The sequence below is a fragment of the Botrytis cinerea genome, chromosome 6 (assembly GCF_000143535.2).
Source record: "Botrytis cinerea B05.10 chromosome 6, complete sequence".
NCBI classification, from domain to species: Eukaryota; Fungi; Ascomycota; class Leotiomycetes; order Helotiales; family Sclerotiniaceae; genus Botrytis; species Botrytis cinerea.
Window position 1 is genome coordinate 1658922 of NC_037315.1, and position 25129 is coordinate 1684050.

The following is a 25129-nucleotide window of genomic DNA, read 5'->3' on the forward strand; positions in this document are numbered from 1 at the left end:
ACCCCTCCCAATCCCCGCACGAAGCTTCAAAGATTCACATCACAAAAATCCAATCCAATCCAATCCAATCCAATTCAATCCTCAACCGAATTTCGTTTTAAATAATTTGAATAATATGTCGTTAAAGATCTTCAATATAGACATGGGAAAGTCGTTCGAACTTTGAGAGTTAGTTTAGTTTTATGTTTGCATATAGTTTGATATTCCGAATGAATTTATGGTTTGAAATGATTTGAGATATCCAAACAAATTAGAGTATTCAAAGTGCTTTAGATATAAAATACTTTAAAATATTCAAATAATCCAAGATATTCACATTTCATCCCCCCCTCCCAAAAAGAACCTACAACAATAAAAATCTTCAAATTCATCTAACAGATAACGCATATGTATATAGGTATAAAGTTCCAAACCCCCTTTTAATTCCCTTCCCTGACCAATCCCTTACAACCCCACTCAAAGCCATATCCCAAGTCTAGCGAAAGTGCAAAGAGAAAGCGTCCCTCAAGTTCGCGAATCATATACAACGCCGCCAGTAAAAAAGAACGCCTTTAAATGCAGTACAAACCATTTCGACTGTCGTCATCAATACTCGTAAAAAGCACCGTAACTCATCTCCTTTATTTTTGTACCGTTCTTCCTCTCTACAAGACATGCAATATCGATATGCGTATGCACTCCCTACCCTAAACCGTTTACCATGCGTGTATCATTCCTCTATATTACCCCCTCCTTCTTCTGTAACCCCTCTACCAAGTATCCGGTCCAAAATGCGTACCTTCTGGTACTGTTTTATATGGACAAGCTTGCCAATCACACCCCTTTTTATATATTTCCGTTCCCCACCACTTAAAGTTATCCATCCATCCCGGATAGATGAATCCAAAAAACACCACTACTAATCCAAACGCAAGTCCGGAATCTAAAGCCGCGCTTAAAGTCATTGTGTATTTGGCCCACCAAGCCGAATGTCTCTTCTTGATGACGTAATTGAAAAGATAGCATACTAGTGCCCAAACTGAAAAGTTGAGTCCTGTAGCAGGGGGAATCCATGATAGAGAGCCAAATAAGACGGGAAGGTTAATCTTCCTTACTATGCTATTCTTTTTGTTGCGGCAGTAGAGCCAGAGAATGATAGGCGCTACAGCACCAATAGGAAAACACCAAACGAGGGCCCGGTAGGTAGCGTCAGGACCGAAAAATTCACCGGGTCCTACGACTCCCCAAAGGATACTTCCGTTGAAGTGTACACGGGCCAGGGGACAAACGAAACCGTTGATAGCCTGAGGAGTACAGATACCTGGAACATTGGCGAACATCCAATTGAGAACACCAATTTGCGTCATAGAAGAAACGATTGTGGCTGCCATTTGAACGGAAAATAAAATACGGGGAGGGATTTTCATGTAATGTCCAAGCTTCAAGTCGGATGAGAACTTTATTCCCTGAGAAGAGGAGATGTAACCGTAGGTGACGAACACCATGTTTGCAACGGGACGGCCGGGGAAGACTGCACCACAAACCAATTGACAAATGAGATAAATACTGCTGTGTTGATTCGTAATTGCCATGACAATTCCTATTGGAATGAAAAGAACGGTGCAGATCCCCAATGCAAGAAGTAAGCCGTACCACGGTAGATGCACGGGATAACTATACACGGATTAATATAATATATTTGACACAAAAATATGCGAGTACTTACTATTCCACGACAAACATCCCGACTGCAAGCATAGACACGAATGTAATCAGATACCAAGTCATTGGTGCATCCTTGTACCTTCGCATAAGCCTATTGTGCACATCTTCCTGACTAATAATATCATTCATGTATGATGGAGTTCTTTCAAGATTCAGCCTGTGGCTGTTTGCCGAGGCTCCCCTTCTATGCCCGTTTCCATTTAATACAGGTACAGGATCATAGGCAGGCTTCGTTTCCCCTTCAACCTCCTTTAAAGATCTTTTCCACTGTTTCCAAATATCTCGACCATGCCAACATGTTGTATGTGTCAATAGCGAGGCAAGAGCAGCAAACTGAAGTCCGTAGCTGAGAACATAGGTTATGGGTAAAAACACACGACTATAGTTCTCGTATGCTTCTTTATTAAAGAGGAAATCCGATGTCAAGATTTTGCTTACATCGTATATCTTTCCAGTATTATCGAAAACGGAAGAGGATAAAATCGGCATGTAAGAGGAGAAGAAGATATTTTTGTAGTAGGCAATAGGCGCAAGAATCCACATCACAATGACGAGACCTCCAACAACATTCATGGCAGCCCAGAATGGAGTTAGTAGTGGTGATCCAATATATGCAATCTGAGCCCAGTCGAAGGTTACGGGGAAAAGACCAAGTCCTGAAGCCACACCAAAGAGATTCGCAACGATGACATTCTTTGGTGCAAACCAAGTTATGACACTGAAGTAACTCAATGCTGGCATCAACAAACCAGGTAAGAAGTAAAACATGAAGGAACCAAACCAAACGACGAAAAAGAACTTCCATCGAGTGATTTTCCAACCATTAGCTATTGTGTTCTCCTCCTTGTGCAATGTTGTGAACATGGCTGCAGACATTAACGTTCCGGGCCATAACATACCACCAGGTCGAACCAAGAAACGCCTAGTGAGACCTGCAAAAGCATATCCCAATATCTGTGTGGAAAGAATAAGGAGCAGCTGATACATGATACTGACTTTCTGGTTGTAAAAGTGAGTCTGTTCAACAATTACGTCTGTTGCAAATGCAAAGCCGAAAGAAACGTTACTGCTGATGTAGACGCAGCTGTGCTCCTTTTCATTCCATTTCCCTTGTGCTAACCATAATCTTAATCGCCGTAAGCCAGTAGCGGGCTTACCACTGGAGTCACCACAGTCCCGAGTTGCGCTTCGATGCCCATCCACAAACTCTTCTTCGGGGTCATCTCGCCGTTTGAGGATTCCATCCCACATTAATCCAAGCGGGTGTACAAGTAGAAGGGCGATAACTGGTGTAATAGAAACGCTAGGGTATCGTAAAGAAAAGAAAAGATTTGTTGAAGAACCAAGTATAGCGAAAAGCATAGAAAGTGCCCACATCCGAGGGGTGTTTATTGACAGAGTTGTGTTATCGATGGCAGATACTGAAGCGCGAACTTGGGCGTAGGGAGAATTGTCTGGTGGATCTTCATCATCGATAGAATATTCCTCCTCGTCATCTTCGTCTTCATCTAGCAGCGCTTCCTCTGTATCTTCCTCTGTTGTGATAGAATCTGAATCTGCATTACGAATCTTGATTGGGGAAGCTACAAGCTCTGCCTCTTCTGACCCATCATTTTGTGCGTTGCTTCCTGTACGGTTTTTCGTTCGCGAAGTCGAACCAGCATTCGCAGATGAGGATGGGCGCGAATTTGATTTGGTTGATTTGGTTGATTTGAATGTTGCAGCGCTGCTAGAATTTCTTAGATTTCTCAGGGCCGATGAACTCTTTTTCCTCTTCTCTCTTCTTGTGTGAACCTCATCTTCCTCCTCGCTGTTCTCTGACGATGCGCCCACAGGAGCTGCTCCATATGATCCTGTGCCGAAGCCGGGCGCGGAACGTAATAAGAGGGGTGTCTTGGACATGAGTCTTTGTATTTTTCCAAAGATATTTAGCGGGTTTATATTCTCATCTGCTAGATTGTGCCGCGGGGCATCGTCTTCTGTCTCTGAGGAATCTCGTCTATGTCGTCTAAGAAGGTTGGAATTAGATTCAGGATAAAGTTCTTCCTCTTCGTCGTCGTCGCCGTCTCTGTTGTGTCTCGTTGAATGATAGCGATGGTGATTCAAACTCTGATCTTTCGCATGGAGTGGTTCAGCTAGAACTGGTTGCTTGCCAGTAAGATTTGACTGGGAGGGCTGAAGAAAAGCAAGGGGGACACCTGTGCCTTCTATATTACAGTCAGAGGAGTCACCCGATCCTCTACTTCTGCCGCCTGTTGCGGAAACTTGAGGTAGGCGGAATGTCATATGCAGCTAGGAGGCATTGTTGCACGTTGTCAGGCCCCACTGAGACATATGAAGGGGGGAGCCCTTTTTCGCGAAGAATTTGAAGCTAGGAAGCTTAGTCGGCGGGAATTGATTGATGAGTGGGATACTGGCAAGAGGGCTGGGTACTCGATGACGGGTAATTTTGATGGGGGAAAGTTATACCCTGCGGAAGAGGCGGCAATGGTGATTCGTGCAAGCGTGAGATGTGTTCCCCTCGATTCTTGAGTAAATTAATGGATGGATAGAAAGGGGAAAATGATGGACGGTTCTTCGATGTGATGGCAACAGCCTCGTCGGTGGTAATATTGACAATGATAATGAGGGAGGGCCCTTTCCACCTAGCGTTCCGATTCTTTTTTTGTTATCTGATGTTCATTTCGCAATTTGATTGATTGATATGCAGCAAAGTTACAAGCAAAAAATGGAATCCCTGGAAAAGCTTGGAAATCATCTGCAGCAATGCGTCAAATATCACATTATGCCGACTAAAAGTTTACATGGGAATCGGATCCGTCCTTTTCCCACTTTGCACGTAGAGATCCATCTTATCTGATCTTTGAGATTATGAGATTGTGAAAATTATGGGGGGAATGTGCGAGAAGGTGGAGAGTGACATTTCTCACCAAGGAGCTCTTGACAGTCACGATGCATACACAGGAGCAGATGTCTCATTGTTGGTGGGTACAAGTCACCGCAGAGCTTCGGAAGAGAGTCCATCGAGGTATAGAGGACTCGTAAGTGTTGCAATGTAACATCGGGATTCCTTACTGGTTGTAGCCAAGGCATAGTTGGTGTGTCCGAGTTAATATAAGACGTAGAAGTCTAACTTGTCTGCTTTGTCCCTCGCCTCCCTACTAGGGATGATACCACATACTCACCATTGATGCAGGGTGTCTTGACTCATGAGTCTTCGAAGGGAGTTTGCTGTCTTTTGTGTCAAATCGACGCAGTGGTGAAGGGAATATTGTGCTGGGTGGAAACGCTGGGGGTGTACATAAGATCTGTCATATGGTCCCTGCCTGTATCGTCTTACGTGATACACCGACGAAGAATTATTATGGACTTCCTTCCCCTCCCTCCACCCCCTCCGCCAGCACAGGCACGGTGTGTGTTCCGTTGATCGTTGATGGATGGACGGTGGACGATGAGACTGTGGCCGTGGACGATGGGTGGATGGATGCATTGATTGCTTCTTGGTTCCTCTGGCGGGGTATAATTCGGCTGATCGGACAAGAGAAGAGTGGTTTTTTCCTTTTCTCTTCTCTCGTCTCTCTTCTCTCTTCTCTTCACTTCACTCTTGACACGCTCTCGACTCTTCCCACTCTTCACTTTATCCACTCTCTCTTCACTCCCAATTTACGTCACAGTACATTAACCATCAATGCACATCATGCGATCACGTGACCAGAACACACCGGCCTAGATTGACGGATCGCTCCAGCTGCCACTCACTGTGCCCCCGAAACGTTGTTTTGCGTGGTTTTAGGTTTCGATTGCTCTTTCAACAGTCTAACCAAAGTCTAACTTCACTACCTACCACACAGCCTTCTCCACCCAGCATGCCAATCAAAGTGAAATAAACCCCAAGATGCTCTTCACTTCAAACTCGCATTCAAATCTTCCAAAGGTCTCTTGTTGTTACACTTAGGTTTGGGACTCACAGGCTTCTTCCTGGTTGAAAAGCTTGTTTTGATAAAAAAAGATTTGGTGTTTCTCGACCTTATCATCATTTTGGCACTGACGAAAGTCTGCCTCACCAAGTGCTTGTTGGCCTGATTCCCTACCTGTCCTGTCTGCCTGCCTACCAACCTGCTCTGCTCTGCCTTTCCATCATAGTTCCATAAAACTTATTTCAATCGCCCACCAACAATAACCCTTCTTTACATGGTCAATCAACCAAACCTCCAATCATGGCACACTTTTCGGGTGTAGGTGCCTTTTTCATCATAGTTTTAATCGTCGCTGTCATCGGAGGGGTTGCGTGGATTGTTTACACACATTTGCGCGCACGACGGTTAGGCTTACCACAGCCCTCGTTATCATCTTACAACCCATTCAAAGGCGGATCCGATCGATACGGAGGATCAGGGTCGGGACAAGGGGGAGTGGTCGGATGGGTGAAGGATAAAGTTAGTGGTTTAAAAAATCGCAATAATCGATCAGCCGGAGGAGCGTATGAGGAGCCCTTAAGCAGCAACGTACGCGGTCGTCCAGAAAATCGAGGTTTTGGTCCGCTAGATCCCGATGATGCTTGGGACGCCCGAGTAGGAACAGAAGCTGATGCATATGGACCTGGAGGATATTTCGAGGAACAAGAGCTTGGTTTACACGGTGGACATTCGGGAGGCGCGGGAACATCGGGTACGGCACCTGGATTCTCAAGTCCTCCTCGTGGCAGAAGCTTAAGTCGCGAACCAGAACCATATGTTGGAGGATCAAAAGCTGGGCTCGATAGACGTTATGATGAGGAAATGGGAATACAATCAGCGAACAACCCTTTCAACGATCCATCCGAATTGAGGGGTGTGAGTCCAAGACCAATGGACACGAAAAATCACAAGGCGCAGGATGACAATCATTCGGAGAGAAGGTCAATGTTTAGAGAGAACATGTAGGATGGTGATGGATGGAGGTTATGATTTCTGAATGACGATACGGTACAATGGGTGAACGGATTTTGCGATACTCACGGGCAGGCTGTACTTAGATGGAACGAAAAAGACTTTACGAATGCACATCCTATTTCAAAATCTGCCCACAATTTCCTCCACACGATTGAGCAATGAAGATCTGAGACCAGAGAGCCGGAAAACGTTCTTGGGTGCTTCGACTTTGCTGAAGCTGCGTACAATCCTGGCATTTTTAGATTAGGTATTGTTAGGTCCATTCTAGATGAATGAAAGGTCTCATGGACTAATTTACATTATACTTGTTTGAAACCTGCGTTGGCAGATACACTTCCAGCCCTCCTATTCTAAATGAGCTGCGGTGCTGTATCATCACTTCTAACTCGGTGGAAACCACCAACGTCTTGGGCTGAACCCGTCTCTTGTCTTTCTCCTGTCTTTCTCGTGTCTTCTTTGTACCGCGCAAGTTGACGTCAAAGAAAAGATGGGAATTGCCTCTACTCAATCCCGCCAGTTCCTGCCCCAAGAGCTTTCCACGTGCTGATAAGATAGCTTTAGAGCAACCCCTCTAGCCCCACTTTGGAGCTCATCTGTCCAACTCTGAACCCCTTACATCACACACAAGTAGCGTCTCCTCTTGACTAGTGTTTACTTTAACAAACATCTTTTCAGTCCTAACCAAACATCAATTCTATATTGGTGTAGCAGATCTTCAACATGGCCGCAGTCAACCTCCAAGAAATCCACGATCTCTTGATCGACATTGCTCATGAAGCAGGTCGTATGATTATGTCCGCGACCCCTTCATACTTGAGCTCTGGGACCAAGTTGAACAGTAAGTGAATGATATTTATGCCTCTTTCATTAATTTTCAATCGCTTCTAGGCCATCGCCTCTAACAGCTCTCTCTTTGCAGCCGCCGACCTTGTAACAGAAACCGATAAAGCAGTCGAAGCAATGGTCTCCACCCGCCTTACCGCCGCCTACCCAACTTATTCCTTCATTGGCGAAGAAACTTTTGTCAAAGGAGAAACTAAACTCACTTCCGCCCCAACCTTTATCTGCGATCCCATTGATGGCACAACAAACTTCGTCCATGCATACCCAGCATTCTGCATTTCTCTTGGCTTCGTCATCGATAAAGTTCCCAGTGTAGGAGTTGTATATAACCCCTTCACTGGCGACCTCTTCACAGGAATCAAAGGTCATGGTTCATTCGTAACACGTAAAGATGGGGAGAAATTCAGCCTGCCACTCAAAAAAGATCCAGAACCATTAAAGGATCTAAGTACCTGTCTCGTGACCGCGGAATGGGGTTCAGATCGCTCGGGACATAATTTCAATCTCAAATGCGACGTCTTCAAGAAATTATCTGCCGCCAAAGAAGATGGAGGCGCAATGGTACATTCACTGAGGGGGTTGGGAAGCGCAGCTTTAAACTTGGTACATGTGGCTAGTGGGCAACAAGATGTTTTTTGGGAGGGAGGTTGCTGGGCTTGGGACGTTGCAGCTGGATGGTGCATTTTAGTTGAAGCGGGAGGTATTATGGTTGGTGGTAATCCTGGCGAATGGAATTGTGAGGTTGATGGAAGGAAATATATGGCGATCAGAGGAGCGCCTAGTGGGCAGAAGGATATTGTGGAGGAGATGTGGGGGGTGATCGGGGATAGAAAAATGAATTATGAGAGTTAGAGGAGGAAATTGGGGGATGAAATGATACCTGAGCGCACACCTAGATGGAATGTGTATATCAAAAATACCCCTGATTAGACGAAATTAAAAGTATGTTTTTTCAAGCTCTGAAATTCTAATGTGGGATGCCTCATACACAGTGAACACTGCTAGTGCAGATTGAAACGGAACATATTTCCATTGCTTTTGCAAATATTTCATCTCCTTAATTTCTATCACTTTTCTTCCAATAGGTGGAAGTACATACTCTACAAGATTTCACGGACATCGATACATTTTCACAAACATGTCATGTTTCATGCATGCATTCTTCCGAAATAAATATCAAGAAAAACGAGTTCTTATTTGGCTTGCATCTAAAAGTAAAACTATGATAAGGACAGTCGGAATATATCTTTCCAAGCTCGAGCGAGAAAACAATCTTTTGTCTGACGTGGAGTGAAAGGTAAGGAAAAGAAATGAAAAGCGAAAATGATCGTGTGTGGAAGGAGCGAGGATCGTGATGACATCAGGAATAATTCAAATGGGGTGCGAGATCCTCCTCCGTCTCTGGGTTGGTGTGGCTGCTAGACTAGAAGCTGCATCTTCTCTCTGGCTCTTGTTGGTTTGTGTTGTGCTGTCTAGCTGTCTAGCTGAGAGGTGTGTGTCGGTGGTGGTGTGTTTACCAGGAGGAATAGCCGCCGTTGTTGCCTTTGTTCCATCCGTAGTTGTTGTTGTTGTTGTTGTTGTTGTGGTCATGTTTATCGTCGTCGTGCTTGTCGTCGTGCTTGTTGTCGTGCTTGTTGTCGTCATGCTTGTTGTCGTCATGCTTGTTGTCGTCATGCTTATCGTTATCCCGTTTTCCACTGCCGTGCTTGTAATCGTCGTGCTTATCATCACCATATCTTCCGCTACCGTGCTTGTCATTATCATGCTTGTCGTTGTCATACTTATCATCGTTGTGCTTTCCGCCATCATGCTTGTTTCCCTTGCCATGTTTGTCGTTGCCACGTTTTCCACTACCGTGCTTGTGGTCGTCGTGTTTATCATCATCATGTTTTCCGCCACCATGCTTGTGATCATCGTATTTATCATCGTCATGTTTTCCACCACCGTGTTTGTCGTTGTCATACTTGTCATCGTTATGCTTTTCGCCATCATGCTTGTTTCCCTTGCCATTTTTGTGGTTATCACGTTTTCCACTACCGTGCTTGTGGTCGTCGTGCTTATCATCACCATGTCTTCCGCTACCGTATTTGTCGTTGTCGTACTTGTCGTTATCATGCTTGTTGCCCTTGCCATGTCTATCGCCATTATCATGCTTGCCATCTCTGCTGCCTCTTCGGTGAATGGATCCACCTCCATATCCTCCTCCATATCCATGATTGTCGTTCTTGTTATCTCCATATGAGTTGGAGACTCCACCATATCCATGTGAGTTGCCGTAATCGTCGTTCTTGTAGTCTCCGCCATAACCCTTATTATCTCCACCATAGCCCTTATTCCATCCATAATTGTCGTATTTATCGTCTCTGTATGAATGAGATACTCCACCATAACCTTTGTTACCTCCATTTTTGCCATGATTGCCGTTGTTGCCACGGTCATTGTCATGGCCGTAGTCTCCATTTTTACCATGATCGCCATAGTTATCGTTCTTGCCACCCTTGTTTCCGCCATTGTGCGAGACGGAGTGGTCATCGCCAGGAACTATATTTGTTAGTCAGGTGTCTCTTCCAGACAGAGGATAGATGGAACGAACCAGGAATGGCGGAGGCACTGAGGCCCAGAGATAGGATGATGATATTAATGAGTTGCATTTTGGCGATGATGTTCGAAAATGCGTTGAAGGCAGAGAAGGTTTTTTTTTCCTTTTGGTTCTGGAGTCAAGTGAATTGTTTTTTAAGCTCTAAGGTTGCAATGAGATGATGAAAGTTGTTGATCGAAACTGATGAGAAGGAGAAATATGAAGATTGGCTCGATATAAGTACTGAACTATCTATCAATAGACAACGCCTCTTCAACCAGCTTACGGACTGACGACCGACTTAGAACTCAGCTGATACTTCTCTCCCACAGTAACATGTCCGATCCACATCATCTTCTTCGAACTCTGCCTTTCAATTTCTCAGCCAACAAACGTAAGTTGTTCGTCAAACTTCAGCCGGGCTTGAGGACTTACATGGCAAATCAACTTTGCATTGCCGGAGATTGATTGGCGAAAGTGTATCATTGAGTGTGATCATGATGCAAAATGTCACTGAACCTTTCCACCGGCAAGACTAATCTCCAAAGATGTTCATATTTAGACGGTATGTTTGTGTCCATCGTTCATAATCCGAGGTGAAACCTCTTCATCTCTCCACGCATGATGTTTCGAGGCTCATCCGGAGCTCCTGCAATTTTACGTAATGTATAATGGTTAATCTTCATCTCCTGCAGACAAATTGTACAATCTCCAATCCCATCACCTCCCTCGGACACGCACTCATGTACCGACATCGCCAGCCCTGAAATAACTTCTTGCGTTACCTTCAAGAGGCTTCTAAGCCGTTGACACCTACTCTCGCAAAATTACGTGATCGATGGCGCGTATTCGATCATCCCGTGCCGCTGCCGCTGCCGCTGAACATGTGCCCTCCTCACACTTGCAAACGTGGAGATTTCGCCAAGCGCAATGTAAAGCATTTGTCATAGTTTTCTAAGAATGGCGATGGTAATGCAGATGAGATCAGTTCCTTGAATAACTTTTATGTTGTGTAACGGATCATAACTGTGCACAAGTAATTACCATAAGCTTTCGGACCTGAACACGAGAATTTGAGACCTGTCCCATCCCATTTGCATCTTGACTCTTGTTGTCCTGTGCAGCAAATATGCCGTTTGAAGAGAATGTCATCATTCGAAAAAAGACGTGAACATTGGGCATTTTCGTCATCTTCTCTCGTTCGTTCCGTACGTAAGTTGTTCATGAAGCGGTAATGGTAAGATTTACATGTAGTCGCCGAGCCAAGAATTCGGTATACGAATGCTGCGCTGTGTGGTTCTAAGAGGAGGATCATGCGGGGAATAGGTATGGCTGTATCCTCGCATGTTGGCTCGGTAGTTGTGTGACGTGCGGGTGAAGTGCGGTCGGTATTTGGGAGCCGAATTCTGGGGAAGGGGCTTGGATGGAGGGGGTCTGGGTATCGGGTGCGTGGATTAGGGGATGGGGAAGAATTTTTCTTGGATTGGTTCTGGATTTTTGGTGGGGAGATTACGTTTAGGGGAATTGGTGCTGGAATGTTATTTGGGTAGTTTTTGGTGTTTTTGGTGGTGAGTTTGAGTTTTGTTACTTTATCGTGTGTTGGTTTAAGATGAGGTTTGAAGCTTTTGATACTTGTACTAGAGATTGACCTGAATGGAAGTAAATTATTATCTCTTTAATCATTGCACGATTCTAGATCCCACAGAAAACAGTTTGCACTTGGGCTTCTAATCAAATCAAATGGCCTCGATGAAATAGAAATCGCGCTTTAATCTTTCAATTTTCTTTTCTGACACGAATACTGTATGCTGTTGGGCTCACCGAGCGAAATAACTAGATTGGGTGGATATAACGATAGAGAGATTCCTTAATACTATCCTACATCGTTCTTCTCTCTGAAAATCTCGCAGAGCATTGCGAGAAGCTCGATGACGAAGAAAACACATTCTCGATAGTAAATGTCCTAGGTCATGTTGATGAATAGATACGGGTAAAGTGCCAGGAAGCAGTCTTGACAAAGGTAGATGAACTAATGGTCTACAAGTCTGCTTTACACTTTACGAGGATGCGATCGAATGATGTGGAGAGCAGGAGAACGTGTTGCGAATCGTTTAGTGCGCTATGGGAATATTGCTTGCTCGTGAGGGACAAAGTAGGCGAGTGGATGTAGATGGATGGCTCGAGGTGATGTATGTATTTACTTGACTACTCATGATTTTGTTGAGAGGAGACTGTTCATATGTATTTCTACGTTTTTTTACATTTCGAGGATGGTGGATTTAGTTATGATGAGAGTACTTGCGAGAATGTCCGATATTAAGAGTACTTTTTGGAATATAAGAGCATGGTAGGTTAATAGCGATTATTTGGATGAGATTTAGGAGAGTATCTGAACTACGTATGTCGTGAATAGAGTTATGAATGTTGGGGTTTGGATTTTGGTTGCAAACTGCACTTTTGCGGTGTGATGTATAGATGTATATTTTCTGAGTGAGAGTGAAATGATTATGCGAGTATCTTCAGAAGGTGGAAGATACGAGTGGCATATCGAAGAGTGGTATGTGTTGATATGAGCGAGGTCTTGACTGCTTATTTTACGTTGATAGAGTGATGAGTTCGAGAAGCTCAACGTGGGAGAGGAGGGACCTTCTACTAGGTAATTATACGATCAACGGATATATAGCAGTCGGGAGAAATAACTCTTCTGAGCTAGTTGTCTACTTTTACTAACTCATGTCTTGTATGATTCCACTCAGAATTGAAGAGAAATTGTGGTTCATGTTAGACTACGTATCACACAACTTCGAGCTCAGCGACGAATGAGGTATCCATTGATAATATTTAGATATGATATTTAAAGAAGTCGTCACAACATTGATACCTGTCAGTTTCAGTTCCGTAGCCAGACCTGCATTTTAAAATAGTTTGGTGTCGATTTATCTAACATTCATAAGATAGAATGTGATTAGTTAGAAAGCCAGATATCTCATTTGTGAGAGTCCAATGGAATGACTTTTCGTGATGCGATGTGATGTGATGTGAGAATGCGATGATATGAAATGCGATGCAAAGACCCGAAATATCACAGCCAGACAGGGAGATGATTATTTCTACCCTTTTACATGACTACATATAGTGGACTACGCAGGAAAGTTTATAATTGGTGTTGCTATGAGCGATGGCTATGCATCGTCTCTCTTCCCTATTAGTTAGTATCTGCTATTTCTAGATGTTATGTGTGCGTGTGTGTGTAACCCACCAAGTAAGCCGCGGACGAGAGAGAGAGACATTTTGAAACTGCATTAGCTGGACATGCTGAATGGGGAGGAGATATTTATAAGATTTTGTGAGATGGATTTGTGTTCTGTAAAGGATGGGATCTATTGTTTTCTTGCAGCATGATTTGTGGGAAAGTTAATAATGAATGGTGTTGTGGGAGCTGGGATTGTGTGTATGTGTTTTTTTTTTTTTTGTTTTTTTGATGCGAAGAGAGAAGAACTATGGAGTGGAATTAAAACTCGATTGTCGAATCGAACTAATGAATGATGTATACCATGATTCTTCTACTCCGTCAATTTTTTCATTGAAAAAAATCCACCCCATCCCATCTAATCCAGCAAAACGGACATGCACATACACATTTAAGAAATATATAAACACAATTACTCCAGTATAACTCACCCTCCTGGGAGCTACGAGCTTTCAAAGGTTTATCCCGCATTCTCGGGATAGATTTTCCCCAGTTTTGTTGCAGATCTTCATGTCTCTCCCTATTTGTGTAGCATTATGTAAATGTGTGGTACAAATCTGATAGTTGTGCAGGTGCAGAAGTACGCAAATAGATGATAGAAGCTTGGCGAGGGGAAATCTTTTATGTGTTTGGCTTGTTTAATTGGCTATTCATCTCTGAGATATAATACGTTCTCATTAATCAGATTTATTGCGCTTTCAAGTGCTCTGGATATGAGGTTATGTGCTGATGTAAGTCTCGTTCAATCTTTGAGTCTTTTATCGTTGGTTCTAGATATTAGATTTTGGAGAAGTTGGTTGGGTTGAGGAGGTGATGAAGATTGTCTTGAATATGACATATTTTGGATCTTGCTTTTGTTGCGAGATATAATATAATTCTCTACAAGAGGGATACTCGTGGTTTGCAGTTTGGACATCCTTTTTATACTATGCATCTTGATCGGCTGGACTTGAAGGGTTCTTAGGCGAACTCCCATGTGAAGATCATGTGAAGTATTTTGTGAGAGCTGGAATGAATTTTTGTAACTCAAATTAAGTAAATATCAAGTTTTCTCTTTCTGAGGTAGTCTTTAATGAGTATCAATTATTCGTATTAACTAATGTATGCTACGTACTTCTGTCCGCAACTTTTAGACTTTGATACAGTCTATTCAACTATTTCTTCGGTGATCCCTCCTCAGTACGCTATTGTAATATATGTAACTTTGATATCCTTCTCGAATTATAAAGTCTGTGTAGGGAGCTTTTGTTTCTGCTTTTGCTTAGAGAGGATTGTGCTGATTTGAGATACGTATAGTGAACTCTTAGGAAAATCCAATTCAATATCATTTCTTCTCTATAAAAGCCATCACGTATGAAAGCACGCAGAACTTAGTGTTGATGTTTCCACGGAACCTTTTTCCAAGTAAATTCTGGAATGAATCTTTCTTGATTCCAATCACGAGTTTGTTTCAGACAAACCACCGGCTCTGGCGGGTTCCAGCTTGTGTAATTCCCTCTTTGAGTATGTTGAAAACACTTTCTGACAACTTCAAGTAGAAAACTTGATTTTTTCCACAAACCTGTATCATACGACCTTGTATGTTCGTTTATTCTTGAGAGCACTATTTCCTTTCTATCGACACTTTTATTTTCTAAAACCAAGATGAGCGTCTCCAGCCCTCGGAATGCAGTTAGATAACTAGTTACTTTTTCCCTAACCTCCCATGCCGACTTGATGGATATAGCCAGTGTTTTGATTCTTTCTAATTGGTCTTGCTTCATTGCTTGTTTAAGCGCCGAGAACATGTTTGGCAGATTGTCCGTGGGATGGTGAAGATTTGCTGGTGTTGGCGGGTTGAGAAAAAGAACCTCATGTGTAAAGTTGATAATGGCATCCCTACTCCATGCTTCAATCCTCGAGTGACGATCATTTTTCAACATCAAAGTTTCGTATCCCATGTTAGATAGGAGTTGCTTCCTAGATTCTCGATTCACATGAAAGACAGCATGCGCAGGGTGTTTCGTAGGAAAGATATAATCTTCAGACATGTTCAGCTCTATGACACGCCCATATTCAGGAGCACATAAACCCCAAATATTTTGCCGCAACTCGGGTGGTAGCCGTGGGAGTGGTGTGAAAGATTCGGGACACGGGGGAAATGATGATGGAAGTTGAGCACTTTCGAGTGGTTCGGTGTCCAATTGGTCATTGAAAATCAATGAACATTCAGAGAAATCGTTGGCGTAACCTCTTTGCTTTCGGTGCGAGTGGACTGAAATATTATTAGCCACTTTCATTGAGATTTGCCCTATAACCTACCCATTCTCACAAACATTTCAAGCTCTTCCGCCAACAAATCAGAATCGGCATTATCGATGCGAAGATGTGCGTAGATATTCTTGAATGCAACGCGTACGTCTTTGCCATCCAGTAGACTTTGGGGATCCTTAAAATAATCCATTCCTGTTGAGATGTGAAAATTCTGTGTTTTAAGAATCAATGATACAAGAGGGATCTGCCACTATAATGACAATGCCTATGTCTCTTTGAATCTCGGAGAAGTTGCAATCTGAATTCATTGCTAGGTAGTACTTTAATCCTTCCATTTTTGGAACTTGCAAGTCTTCCAGTCTTCAATGTCTTACCTCTCCTCCCTATTCAAGATCCGAACGGTCTTAAAAAGTTATAAAGACCTTGGAGGTTCGATTGATGGACATAGCCTCAATTCCGAGCAGGAGAACACGGTAAATAAGAGGCCAGATGTGATGAGTATCAAGTGAAATTTCCCAACCTCAACCAGAGTATAGAATTCTGAACGATCAACATGTAGCAAAGAATTAGTAAAACTAATGCACGATTGAATACTCGGGATTGTCAAGCTTTTGACTGGGCAATGCTAGGTCAAATCCAAAGATCGATGCTGGGTTTGTGGCTGCGGCTGCAGTTGGGCCACACGATATTTCGTAAGATTACAAATCGATCAGCGCAATATCAATCATTTCGAGTCAATGGACCATTTTGTCTAGAAAATATAAGAAACAATGTCGACGACGAGGTAAGCACCGAGTCAATATATAAGCAGGCTCGAGCGGGTTAAGAAGGTTTCTGATCCCGTGTCAAAAAATGACATCATTGCTTAAACTGGGCATGTTCGTATTCTCATTGTAATACCTCAAGTTCCTCAAGTTCCTCAAGTTCCTCAACTCACGACAAACAAAAATCTCCCTCTTCTCTTCAAATTCTCTACTTTGTACAAGCATTCGAAGCCTCTATTCTATCAAGAATAGAAAAATAACACACAATCGCCATGGGATTATTCGCCGCAATACTCGGTCTCATTGGCACTGGCCAAATTGCCTTTACAGGATACAATCTCTATCTCTCCTCAATTGCTATCCCAAAGCTCCTCTCGTACGAAGACAAAGCTGTCAAGGCTGCAAAGTACTCAAATATCGCCGAGGAGCAATTATTCAAGACGCGAACGACACAGGCTGCTAGCGTTGGAGCTGTACGTCTTCATCTCTCACCCTCTTACACTCGTGTACCCCTCATTTCAACAATAACTAATCTCCTTGCTAGCTCCTCCTAAGCTTTCTAACTGCCACTCCCTTTCTTCTCTCCCGCTACAGCAGTAGCACGATATTTGCTCTCTCGGCAGTCAATCTCGCAGTCCTACTCGTCACAAGAGAATATGTAGGAGATTTTTGGAAGGGCAAAGCAAAAATGCCAATTCCAGGTACCGGTGATTTCAACGACGCAATTGGGTTGACGAATGAGATCAGAGCGAACCAAGTGTTTTTAGCGATAAGCTGGGTGGCTTATGGGGTTGTGGGTTTGTTGGCATAGATGGGACAATGGGTGGACCGGATGGGATCTTGAATGGAATGGGACGGGGTAGGGTCAAAAGGAGTTTGGATAGTTACATGTATATGGATGGTGGGTGGGATATTCTGGAGGTTTTGATAATCGGTACTCTAGGATGCATTTCATTATTGCATAAGGAACCTGGGAATGGAAGTATAAAGTTTTGCTGATATCCGTTTCTCTGAAAATACCAAGATTTAAACCAACCGAATCTTTTTCTGTTACTCTAAATTATAGGCTTCTCTTCGCTTGCATGAAATACTTCGCTTGGAACCAAGGACATGAGCAAGGTCTCGTCTTGGTAACATTATAAATAGTACATTCATACCCCTGGCCACAGCTGGTAAGCGCAGTCTTTAGAGGTCTAGACCTATTTTGCATGCGTATATTGTTGATGAAATTGTATTTGAACGCATTCACCATGTCTTACCCAGTTTTGTACATTGATATTGAACTCGCCCCTTTTATGTGATGAGCCGGGAAGATGAATAATACACGCTACTCAGCCTTACATAAACTTCCCTTTGATGACCTTTGTGATCATGTCAGAAAATGCTAGTCTAAGTATGTATCCAAGACAAGGAAGATAAGTTATATTTTCACCGCGCCAACGAAAGAAATATTTCGTGTATTGCAGAGCAGGAAGGTAGTGCTCAGAGGTTCCAATTTCTTGCAGAAATCTCATTTGCCACGGATTCTGTCCCACAAAAGAGTCAGGAATACACGTATCCACTAGCTATTAGCTTGGAACTGCAACATCTAATTTATTAAAGCATAGCTACAGCTACTTGCTTTCCTCATGATACCTCCACATCAAGTACACAGATCTACTACAAATCCAGCTCCTTTCCATGCCCTTTACAGCTCTCGTCTCTAATTAGAAGCGAACCCCACAAGCTTCAATATACTCTCATTCCCAGTCGACCAACTCAAGTCCTTCACTTTCTCCAATGCCCCCAACTCCCCTTGATATTTCGCCTTGATGAAACTCCAACTATCGGGACCCACCGGCAATCTCAATGGCATCTCTCCCTTTTTCTCCAGTTCCGCTGCTTCGATAATGATCTGTGCAACTTTTTCCGGCTCCGCCATATAATCTCTAAAACTATGATTATCCAAAAACGCTTCTAGCTGACGTGTGCCGGATGAAGGATCCGTATAGGCTGGATGAGCTGGAACTTTCACAACGGACGAGGTAGCGTAGTTAGTTTTAACTGCACCCGGTTCGATAATCAGGAAACGGATATTCCAAGATTTGGGAATTTCGTGATGGAGGGACTCGGTGAAACCCTCGAGTGCGAACTTGCTGGTTCTGGTTAGATATTTAAGATGCACGTGTCTTGTTGGGAAATGTAATCATACCTAGCATGATAATAAGCCTGGCCTGCAGCAGCCATCACACCACCCGACGTACTGATCTGCACGACCAATCCACCTTTCTCTCCATTAACCTCTCTGAAAATCTTGACAGCTGCGTTTGTCAAACGGGCCACGCCCCAGAAATTTGTCTCCAAAATTTTGCGAGCGGTCTCATCAGGGATGGCTTCTGTATCGCCTAAGACGCTATAGCCGGCATTGTTAACGAGGATGTCGATGGTTTTGAAAGTAGAAAGACCGCTATCTAGCGCTTCGGTAATGGAGGATTGCGAAGTCACGTCGAGGGAAAGAGTGAGAACACGTGGAGACTTGGGAAGATAGGAGAGAGATGCGGTGTTGCGGGCTGTGGCGATGATGGAATGGGTTGTTGTGTTGAAGATTTTCTCCGCGAGAGATTTTCCCATGCCGGATGAACAACCGGTGACTTTGGAGGGTGTTAATTACGTGTTTGATGTGATTGAGGAGAGGAAGAAAACTTACTGAACCACACTGTATCAGCGGGTAGGTTGGCGTCGATCTTGATGCTGGAAGACATTATTCGTTAAAGGGTTGATTTGGCTCGTTTAATACGATACTAGTAAAAGGAGACGAGATTTGAATCTGACAGGAATGCTGTTGCAATTGAAGCTGTGTTAAATGTGAAGTAGTGAGTTCCTTCTTTGCTGGACTGGATAAGACACATCTTATATACTTTTCTTCCCAACACATCACCTCCCTATCAATCGATTCAATTCTTTCCCAACCCTTCCGGCGCTTGCAGTCACATAACTCTATACGTGACAAAACATCGCAGAGTGCGGCTGCGCGGACGCGGATGCGCTTTGGAAAAACAGCCAATCAATTACAGAGATGAAACATGTAAGTGGCTGACATTTATGCAGTGTCAGCACCGCTTTTAAATATCTGCCGTTGAGCGGTGGCGTATTCGCCGCATTGCAGTCAGCAAGTTGCATAGAATATACTGGAGCAGCCAATCAACCCTCTTGTAATCTTCACATTTCAAAATACATCCCTGTGATTTCCGCTGAAACCTCCGAAACCCCTGGACAAAATGATGGATGTGGCGGATCATCTCCAGACATTGCCAGCCTTTCAACGGGCCTGATATCGGTAGGAGACCTTTGTTTCGTAATTTTAGATATGGTTATTGGTTGCTTCACATCCAGGTTGGGGAATTTCATGACGGACAGGTGGATATCTATCTGTCGTGCCTATTCTATCGCAACACGTCATGTGCTTCTGTTGGACAGACTTCGTAAAGTTTATTCATATACTGTTCACAATTAAGGGAGTGGGCTAGTGGAATGCATGTATTATTGACTATATAGAATTTGCTATGTGGATCTAGATCTAAACTCGGAAGTGCAAGATATTACATATGGGCACATAAGGTGCACGTGCCATCTCTTTCCAACAATACATATGTGTGCATTCGAAGGTGTGCATTGATCATAGACATTGATTTACAGAACATGACGACACCCAGACCTGAAATTCAATTATACCAAGCTGCTATGGCTATCATGACATAGATCGAAAGTAACAATACACCTTGCAAGCTGTCCCTGGTTAGCAAGTCCTAGGCCAAAGTCCGAGTGTACTCACTAATTACTCTTTCCTCCTGCAATAAGGAAATTGAATAGCAATACAGCCATGAACAGCGACGCCACCTGGAACCCGTCGAACAATAAACCCATATCGTCTATACCCCAAATCCACGCAATAATCACAATCAGAGGCGTGATGAGCAGTGAAGTCTGAAGAGATTTACCGGCCGATGCCATGATACTCAAGTCTAGTTTATCCATTCGTGCGCATGTAATTGGCATGAGATCATTATTGAGAAAAGGAAGAAGTATTAGACCAACGAAGCTGGGTGAGGCGTGATGTGCTGTCAGACCATCAATACTGTCGACGGCAAATGCAGTGTTAAAGGCGAGAACAACTGTTGCGATAATAAGGGTGGTTATACCGACCGGCATAGAGAGATGAGGCTCTATATCTTCGCCCGTGAAACCAACGGCCGGTGAAGGAGAAGACTCGCTTCTAGTGATCGTGTCCTCCGTGGAGCCTTTGACAGTCTGTTGTGGTACATTTCTGATATACTTCAATCAAAGTCAGCGCATGTTGAGCCAGTGAAGAATCTGAAGTTACCAAGCTAGCTTCTGGATTGAAGACATAGGAATGCGTTTTCAGTTGAAAAAATAGATAGATGCCATACACAAACAACAGGACAACCGCAGTTCCTCTGGACTGTGCGGCAATATTCTCCGGGGTCGAGTTTGCAAAAACATGAGATGCTGTTGGGATGATCAAGCTCGCCACAGATAAAGTTAAGAAATTAGCGACATAACTTGCAGAGCTGACATTGAAAGACTGCTCTAGTCGATCAATTCCACCTGCAAAATAACTCGCACCCATGATCAAGAGAACTCCACCCAGAATTCCCCCAACTAGTGAGGTTTTCAAAATCTCAACTTGTCGAGTCTTGAGAAGAAGAATCGAGATCACTAATTGTACGACGTTTCCAAAAGTCATGTAGATCAATCCTCCCACAGTATTTCCAAAACGTAACATCACCTCATCCATAGCCATAGCAACAATGGAAGCACTTGGGAAAATCGCCATGAAGTTCAATATGAAATTGACGACTGGTGGTAAATTGGTATAATTTGAAGCAAACCCCGCGGGTACAAATGGGAGAAGAAGCAACAACCATGATGAGCAGAAAATTGCCGCTATTTGTTTGATCAGCTTCCTATTTATTGATATGCGCCTTCTCGCATATTCGTTTGCTTTGTCAATTTCACAGTTTGGTTTGTCTTCGGGGATAGGAGAGGGGCGTGGAAAGCGATGCCGGGGATGCTCTCCGAGGACAGCGCCCGTAGCCTCCTCAATATCTGGGTTACCAGCGGACGGTGGACGTAAAGGTTTCTCATCCAAGGTTATTGTGGTGAATAAAGACTCGGTACCAGGGCTAAGCCCAGCGATTTCAGCATCCGGAAGTGTATGAGCTGGTTCCAAGCGTGAAGGTGTAGCATGCGTAATACTTTCTGCCCTTCCGGATTCCTCATCCCTCCTTCTATGGCGATTCCCATCGAAGCCATTGTCAGCCCATATTCTACCTCGTAGGAAAGGGTTCCAGCTAGGGGTTTGATCGCGCTCGGTTGCAATTATCGCGCTTCGAGCTCGGAGACGAACGTTATCTGCACACAGGTATTGTTAAAAGTGTAACACTTGATCATAACCCCATAACTCACTCATATTTCTTGATAGATAAGAGTCTTGTACCAAACTTTTGTGAAAATATCAAGTTCCGCATAGTTTCTGTTATACGGGCGTTGGGACATGTAAGACACAGCCTCACGCGCTACATAAATGTGCCGCGGTCTCAGTTATGGAAGCGTGCCACCCGTCATTGTTATTTTGAATATGACTTTTGTTTAATATGAATCATAGATGTTTCTCATCGCATAGGGTTAGTTTACCAGGAAATGGGAAAGAGATAGTGGGTGGAAGAATTTAGAGGTTCAGGCTCTCTTGTAGAGCGGAGCTGCCGTGGGGAGAACCCACCAAGGCACTGTACCCCAGAATCACAAGCTTTAGCCAATGATAGTTTTAGGGATTAATCCTGAACTCCTTCGTACCAATGTCAGACTTATCAACAAGACGCACAGCACCAACCAAATGTTCCAATTCTCTTGAATTTACCTTTAATTGCAGCTTTGAATTTTTTCGATCTATATCGCTTCTTTTATAGGGGACTATCCGTGCCCACTGGAGAAGCAATGATTGATACTCGACGGACATGTGTAGTGGTGTTTGAAAATCATAATCATATATTCGCCTCCTAAGCGACGATGTGTACCTCATTTGTGGAAGACTATTTCTGTTGTATAACCACGGGAACTGACAATGGATTCAGGACAATTTCACGTTGTCCGATCTTCCTTTTCATAGTCTTTCTGACATTCGATAACATTTCAATCTTGAATCCATATAGCTCAAATCACATTAGGGTATTGGGCATTGCTGTGTCAATGATAGTTAAACAATCAGCCTCTACTACAATAATCGCCTGCTCCAAAAATGCAATGTCCTGTCCTAAATTATTGAAACTATAGTTTTGCAACCTTACCCTCCTCTTCCTTCTTAATCTGATCTTTGAAAACTCTCCTCAAGATCTTCCCACTAGCACTTTTCGGAATACTCTCCACCCATCTCACACCACCCCTTAATCTCTTATAATCCGCCACTCTGCCCCCTAACCACTTCTCAACCTCCATTCCTTCTCTATCTCCATACACTTTCCTATCTTCCTTTCCCACACTCACCTTCCCAACCAAAAATCCAATCGGAACCTCCGTTTCCCGCTCTTTATCAAAGACTCCGACAACACAACAATCTTCCACCCACTCATGTTCCACCAGCACCCCTTCCAACTCTGCTGGTGCAACCTGATATCCTTTATACTTGATTAACTCTTTGACACGATCCGTTATATACATATTTCCTCTTGGATCTTGGAATCCTATATCCCCCGTTTTGAAGAACGGATACTTTGATTTCAAGGAGGGAGAAGAAGTAACTAAAGCCGCAGAAGTAGCATCCGGATTATTATGATAGCCCAGAAACACATTAGGGCCCGAGATCCAAACTTCTCCCTCTTTACCTACAGGTACTTCTGTACCCGACGGAGACATGAATTTGACGATTTGATTTGCCAAGGGTGGTCCTACCGACCCAAGACCATTATCATATTCGAGCTTTTTCACCGCGTTAGCGAACTTTCTATTCCAAGAATCCACATGTCAGAACCTCATCGTACCTGCATATGCGTCACCGGACTCGTCTCACTTAATCCGTAAGCTTGCCGTACTCCAACTCCCAGTCTCTCTTTCACCATGTGAATTAATTCTCTACTCAACGGAGCAGCACCCGCTACAATACCCCTTAAGCTACTTATGTTGTATTCCCCCACTACTGGACTTTTTGCTAGATGTAGGACTATCGGCGGTGCGACGTATGTGTATGTAATTTTGAATTCTTGAATCAAAGAAAGGAAGGTGGGAAGAGAGAAAGATTTCATGACTACGGTAGGGACACCGAGATAGCAGGGAAGATGGACGAGACATTGAAGGCCTGTAACTGTTAGACTAACCCAAGCAATATATGTTGCATTGCAACAACCAATGGAAAAGAAATAGAAGAGAAGAGAAATACCATAAGCGTGAAAAAACGGCAAAACACTCAAAATCCGATCACGATCCCATCTCATCAACTTTCCCTCCCTCGAAGCTACTTGCATCAAATTCGCCACCACATTCCCATGGGTCAACATAACACCCTTTGGCAAGCCGGTCGTTCCAGAACTATACACCAAATACGCCAAATCCTTCCCCGGGTCTACTTCCACCCTCTTCTCACTCTCCCTCCCCTCATTCCCCATAAGAATATCCCGAATCGCCCTCTCCCCCTCAGGAACCTCATCACCCTGCACCAAAATCTCAATGCTCCTCCCAGCTCCCCCATTCCCAATTTCCTCCACGCATTCCCTTACTCTTCCCACCAACTCCCCCGTCGTGACAATAACCTTCGCCCCACAATCTCTCAAATGGTGCATCAACTCCCGCTTCGTATATACCGGATTAGCAGGACTGACTATGCCACCTATATAATGCGTTCCCCACATAGTAATAGGAGTATCGATATTATTTTCCGAGAAAAGAGCCAGGACATCGCCTTTCTGGAAGGAGTAATGGTGGCGAAGACCGAGGCCAAAAGAGATGGTTTGGGATCTGACGGAGGAGTATGTGTGTGAAGAGGTGGAAGAGGTATAAAGGACTGAAAGTTATTGAATTTCATCTCAGTTTCTGCATGTTGGAAAAATAAAATTAAAGCAGAGAACACACCTTGATCATCCGAAAACAATTTGTCCTCCCGTTCAAATAATGTACTCCAGAGATCCGTCTCCGGGATTCCGATCTCTTCATAGAAACCCAACATCTTACCCTCTCTCAGAAGTATATTCGACTTCTCACCCATCACCCAACTATAACAATATCCCTACAGATAATCCAGATACCAACCTCGGCGATATGATTAGAGATATGGAATTGATGCAAACCCGAGAAGATTTCTTTAAAATTGCTTCCCTACTTCCAGCAGCGCAAACACACCGAATGAAGAAAGATTCCTCAAAGGTAAATCCTCCCCCGGAATAATTCCCCTCCTAGCAGACTCCCCTTTCAGTACCTACTAATACCAATACCAATATAAATATCAACAAATCACCCAGTCCTCACTCCAATCATCGCTTTCCCTCTCCCCCCCAAGTGCCCACCCCCCAAACCTATATACGTAAAATCCTCACCACCACAAATCCATGCACCCCGCAGAATGACAAATTCAAATCTAAATCCAGACTCACCCCTCCCCTACCAAGCCGCAAGCCGCAAGCCCCACGCACGCTACTAATCACCCCGCATCCCCGCATCCCCATTACCCCAATCCCAATCCCAGCCCCAACCCCAACCCCGGACCAAAGGCTGCCTACCTACCTACCTGCCTGCCTGCCAGCCTGCCGGGACATTCCCACTC

At 43.9% G+C, this 25129-nt stretch overlaps 9 protein-coding genes across 9 annotated transcripts; 3 read left to right on the forward strand and 6 right to left on the reverse strand.

The window, feature by feature from the left end:
• Window positions 1-193: 193 nt before the first annotated feature.
• On the reverse strand, window positions 194-4561 carry Bcopt1. The gene is made up of 2 exons (XM_024693565.1): window positions 1706-4561; window positions 194-1653 (listed from the first exon to the last, which is right to left on the reverse strand). Exons 1-2 carry the CDS (start codon window positions 3988-3990, stop codon window positions 750-752), a joined length of 3189 nt encoding a protein of 1062 aa, XP_024549351.1. The 5' UTR covers window positions 3991-4561; the 3' UTR covers window positions 194-749.
• A 307-nt stretch (window positions 4562-4868) lies between these two features.
• BCIN_06g04890 (hypothetical protein) lies at window positions 4869-6934 on the forward strand. The gene has a single exon (XM_024693566.1). It carries the CDS (start codon window positions 5922-5924, stop codon window positions 6624-6626), a length of 705 nt encoding a protein of 234 aa, XP_024549352.1. The 5' UTR covers window positions 4869-5921; the 3' UTR covers window positions 6627-6934.
• Window positions 6935-7240: 306 nt separating this feature from the next.
• On the forward strand, window positions 7241-8433 carry BCIN_06g04900 (hypothetical protein). The gene is made up of 2 exons (XM_001559139.2): window positions 7241-7473; window positions 7555-8433. Exons 1-2 carry the CDS (start codon window positions 7356-7358, stop codon window positions 8328-8330), a joined length of 894 nt encoding a protein of 297 aa, XP_001559189.1. The 5' UTR covers window positions 7241-7355; the 3' UTR covers window positions 8331-8433.
• Window positions 8434-8669: 236 nt separating this feature from the next.
• Window positions 8670-10289, reverse strand: BCIN_06g04910 (hypothetical protein). The gene is made up of 2 exons (XM_001559138.2): window positions 10072-10289; window positions 8670-10019 (listed from the first exon to the last, which is right to left on the reverse strand). Exons 1-2 carry the CDS (start codon window positions 10127-10129, stop codon window positions 8992-8994), a joined length of 1086 nt encoding a protein of 361 aa, XP_001559188.1. The 5' UTR covers window positions 10130-10289; the 3' UTR covers window positions 8670-8991.
• Window positions 10290-14379: 4090 nt separating this feature from the next.
• Window positions 14380-16046, reverse strand: BCIN_06g04920 (hypothetical protein). Its single transcript, XM_024693567.1, has 2 exons — window positions 15608-16046; window positions 14380-15560 (listed from the first exon to the last, which is right to left on the reverse strand). Exons 1-2 carry the CDS (start codon window positions 15747-15749, stop codon window positions 14677-14679), a joined length of 1026 nt encoding a protein of 341 aa, XP_024549353.1. The 5' UTR covers window positions 15750-16046; the 3' UTR covers window positions 14380-14676.
• A 262-nt stretch (window positions 16047-16308) lies between these two features.
• On the forward strand, window positions 16309-17376 carry BCIN_06g04930 (hypothetical protein). Its single transcript, XM_001559135.2, has 2 exons — window positions 16309-16796; window positions 16868-17376. Exons 1-2 carry the CDS (start codon window positions 16596-16598, stop codon window positions 17132-17134), a joined length of 468 nt encoding a protein of 155 aa, XP_001559185.1. The 5' UTR covers window positions 16309-16595; the 3' UTR covers window positions 17135-17376.
• A 363-nt stretch (window positions 17377-17739) lies between these two features.
• BCIN_06g04940 (hypothetical protein) lies at window positions 17740-19374 on the reverse strand. The gene is made up of 3 exons (XM_024693568.1): window positions 19010-19374; window positions 18515-18953; window positions 17740-18458 (listed from the first exon to the last, which is right to left on the reverse strand). Exons 1-3 carry the CDS (start codon window positions 19062-19064, stop codon window positions 18026-18028), a joined length of 927 nt encoding a protein of 308 aa, XP_024549354.1. The 5' UTR covers window positions 19065-19374; the 3' UTR covers window positions 17740-18025.
• A 455-nt stretch (window positions 19375-19829) lies between these two features.
• BCIN_06g04950 (hypothetical protein) lies at window positions 19830-22018 on the reverse strand. The gene is made up of 4 exons (XM_024693569.1): window positions 21790-22018; window positions 20684-21735; window positions 20135-20634; window positions 19830-20088 (listed from the first exon to the last, which is right to left on the reverse strand). Exons 1-4 carry the CDS (start codon window positions 21791-21793, stop codon window positions 20025-20027), a joined length of 1620 nt encoding a protein of 539 aa, XP_024549355.1. The 5' UTR covers window positions 21794-22018; the 3' UTR covers window positions 19830-20024.
• Window positions 22019-22505: 487 nt separating this feature from the next.
• BCIN_06g04960 (hypothetical protein) lies at window positions 22506-24862 on the reverse strand. Its single transcript, XM_024693570.1, has 4 exons — window positions 24442-24862; window positions 23753-24373; window positions 23358-23671; window positions 22506-23295 (listed from the first exon to the last, which is right to left on the reverse strand). The coding sequence occupies exons 1-4, from the start codon at window positions 24572-24574 to the stop codon at window positions 22648-22650; spliced, it is 1716 nt and encodes a 571-aa protein (XP_024549356.1). The 5' UTR covers window positions 24575-24862; the 3' UTR covers window positions 22506-22647.
• Window positions 24863-25129: the final 267 nt, after the last annotated feature.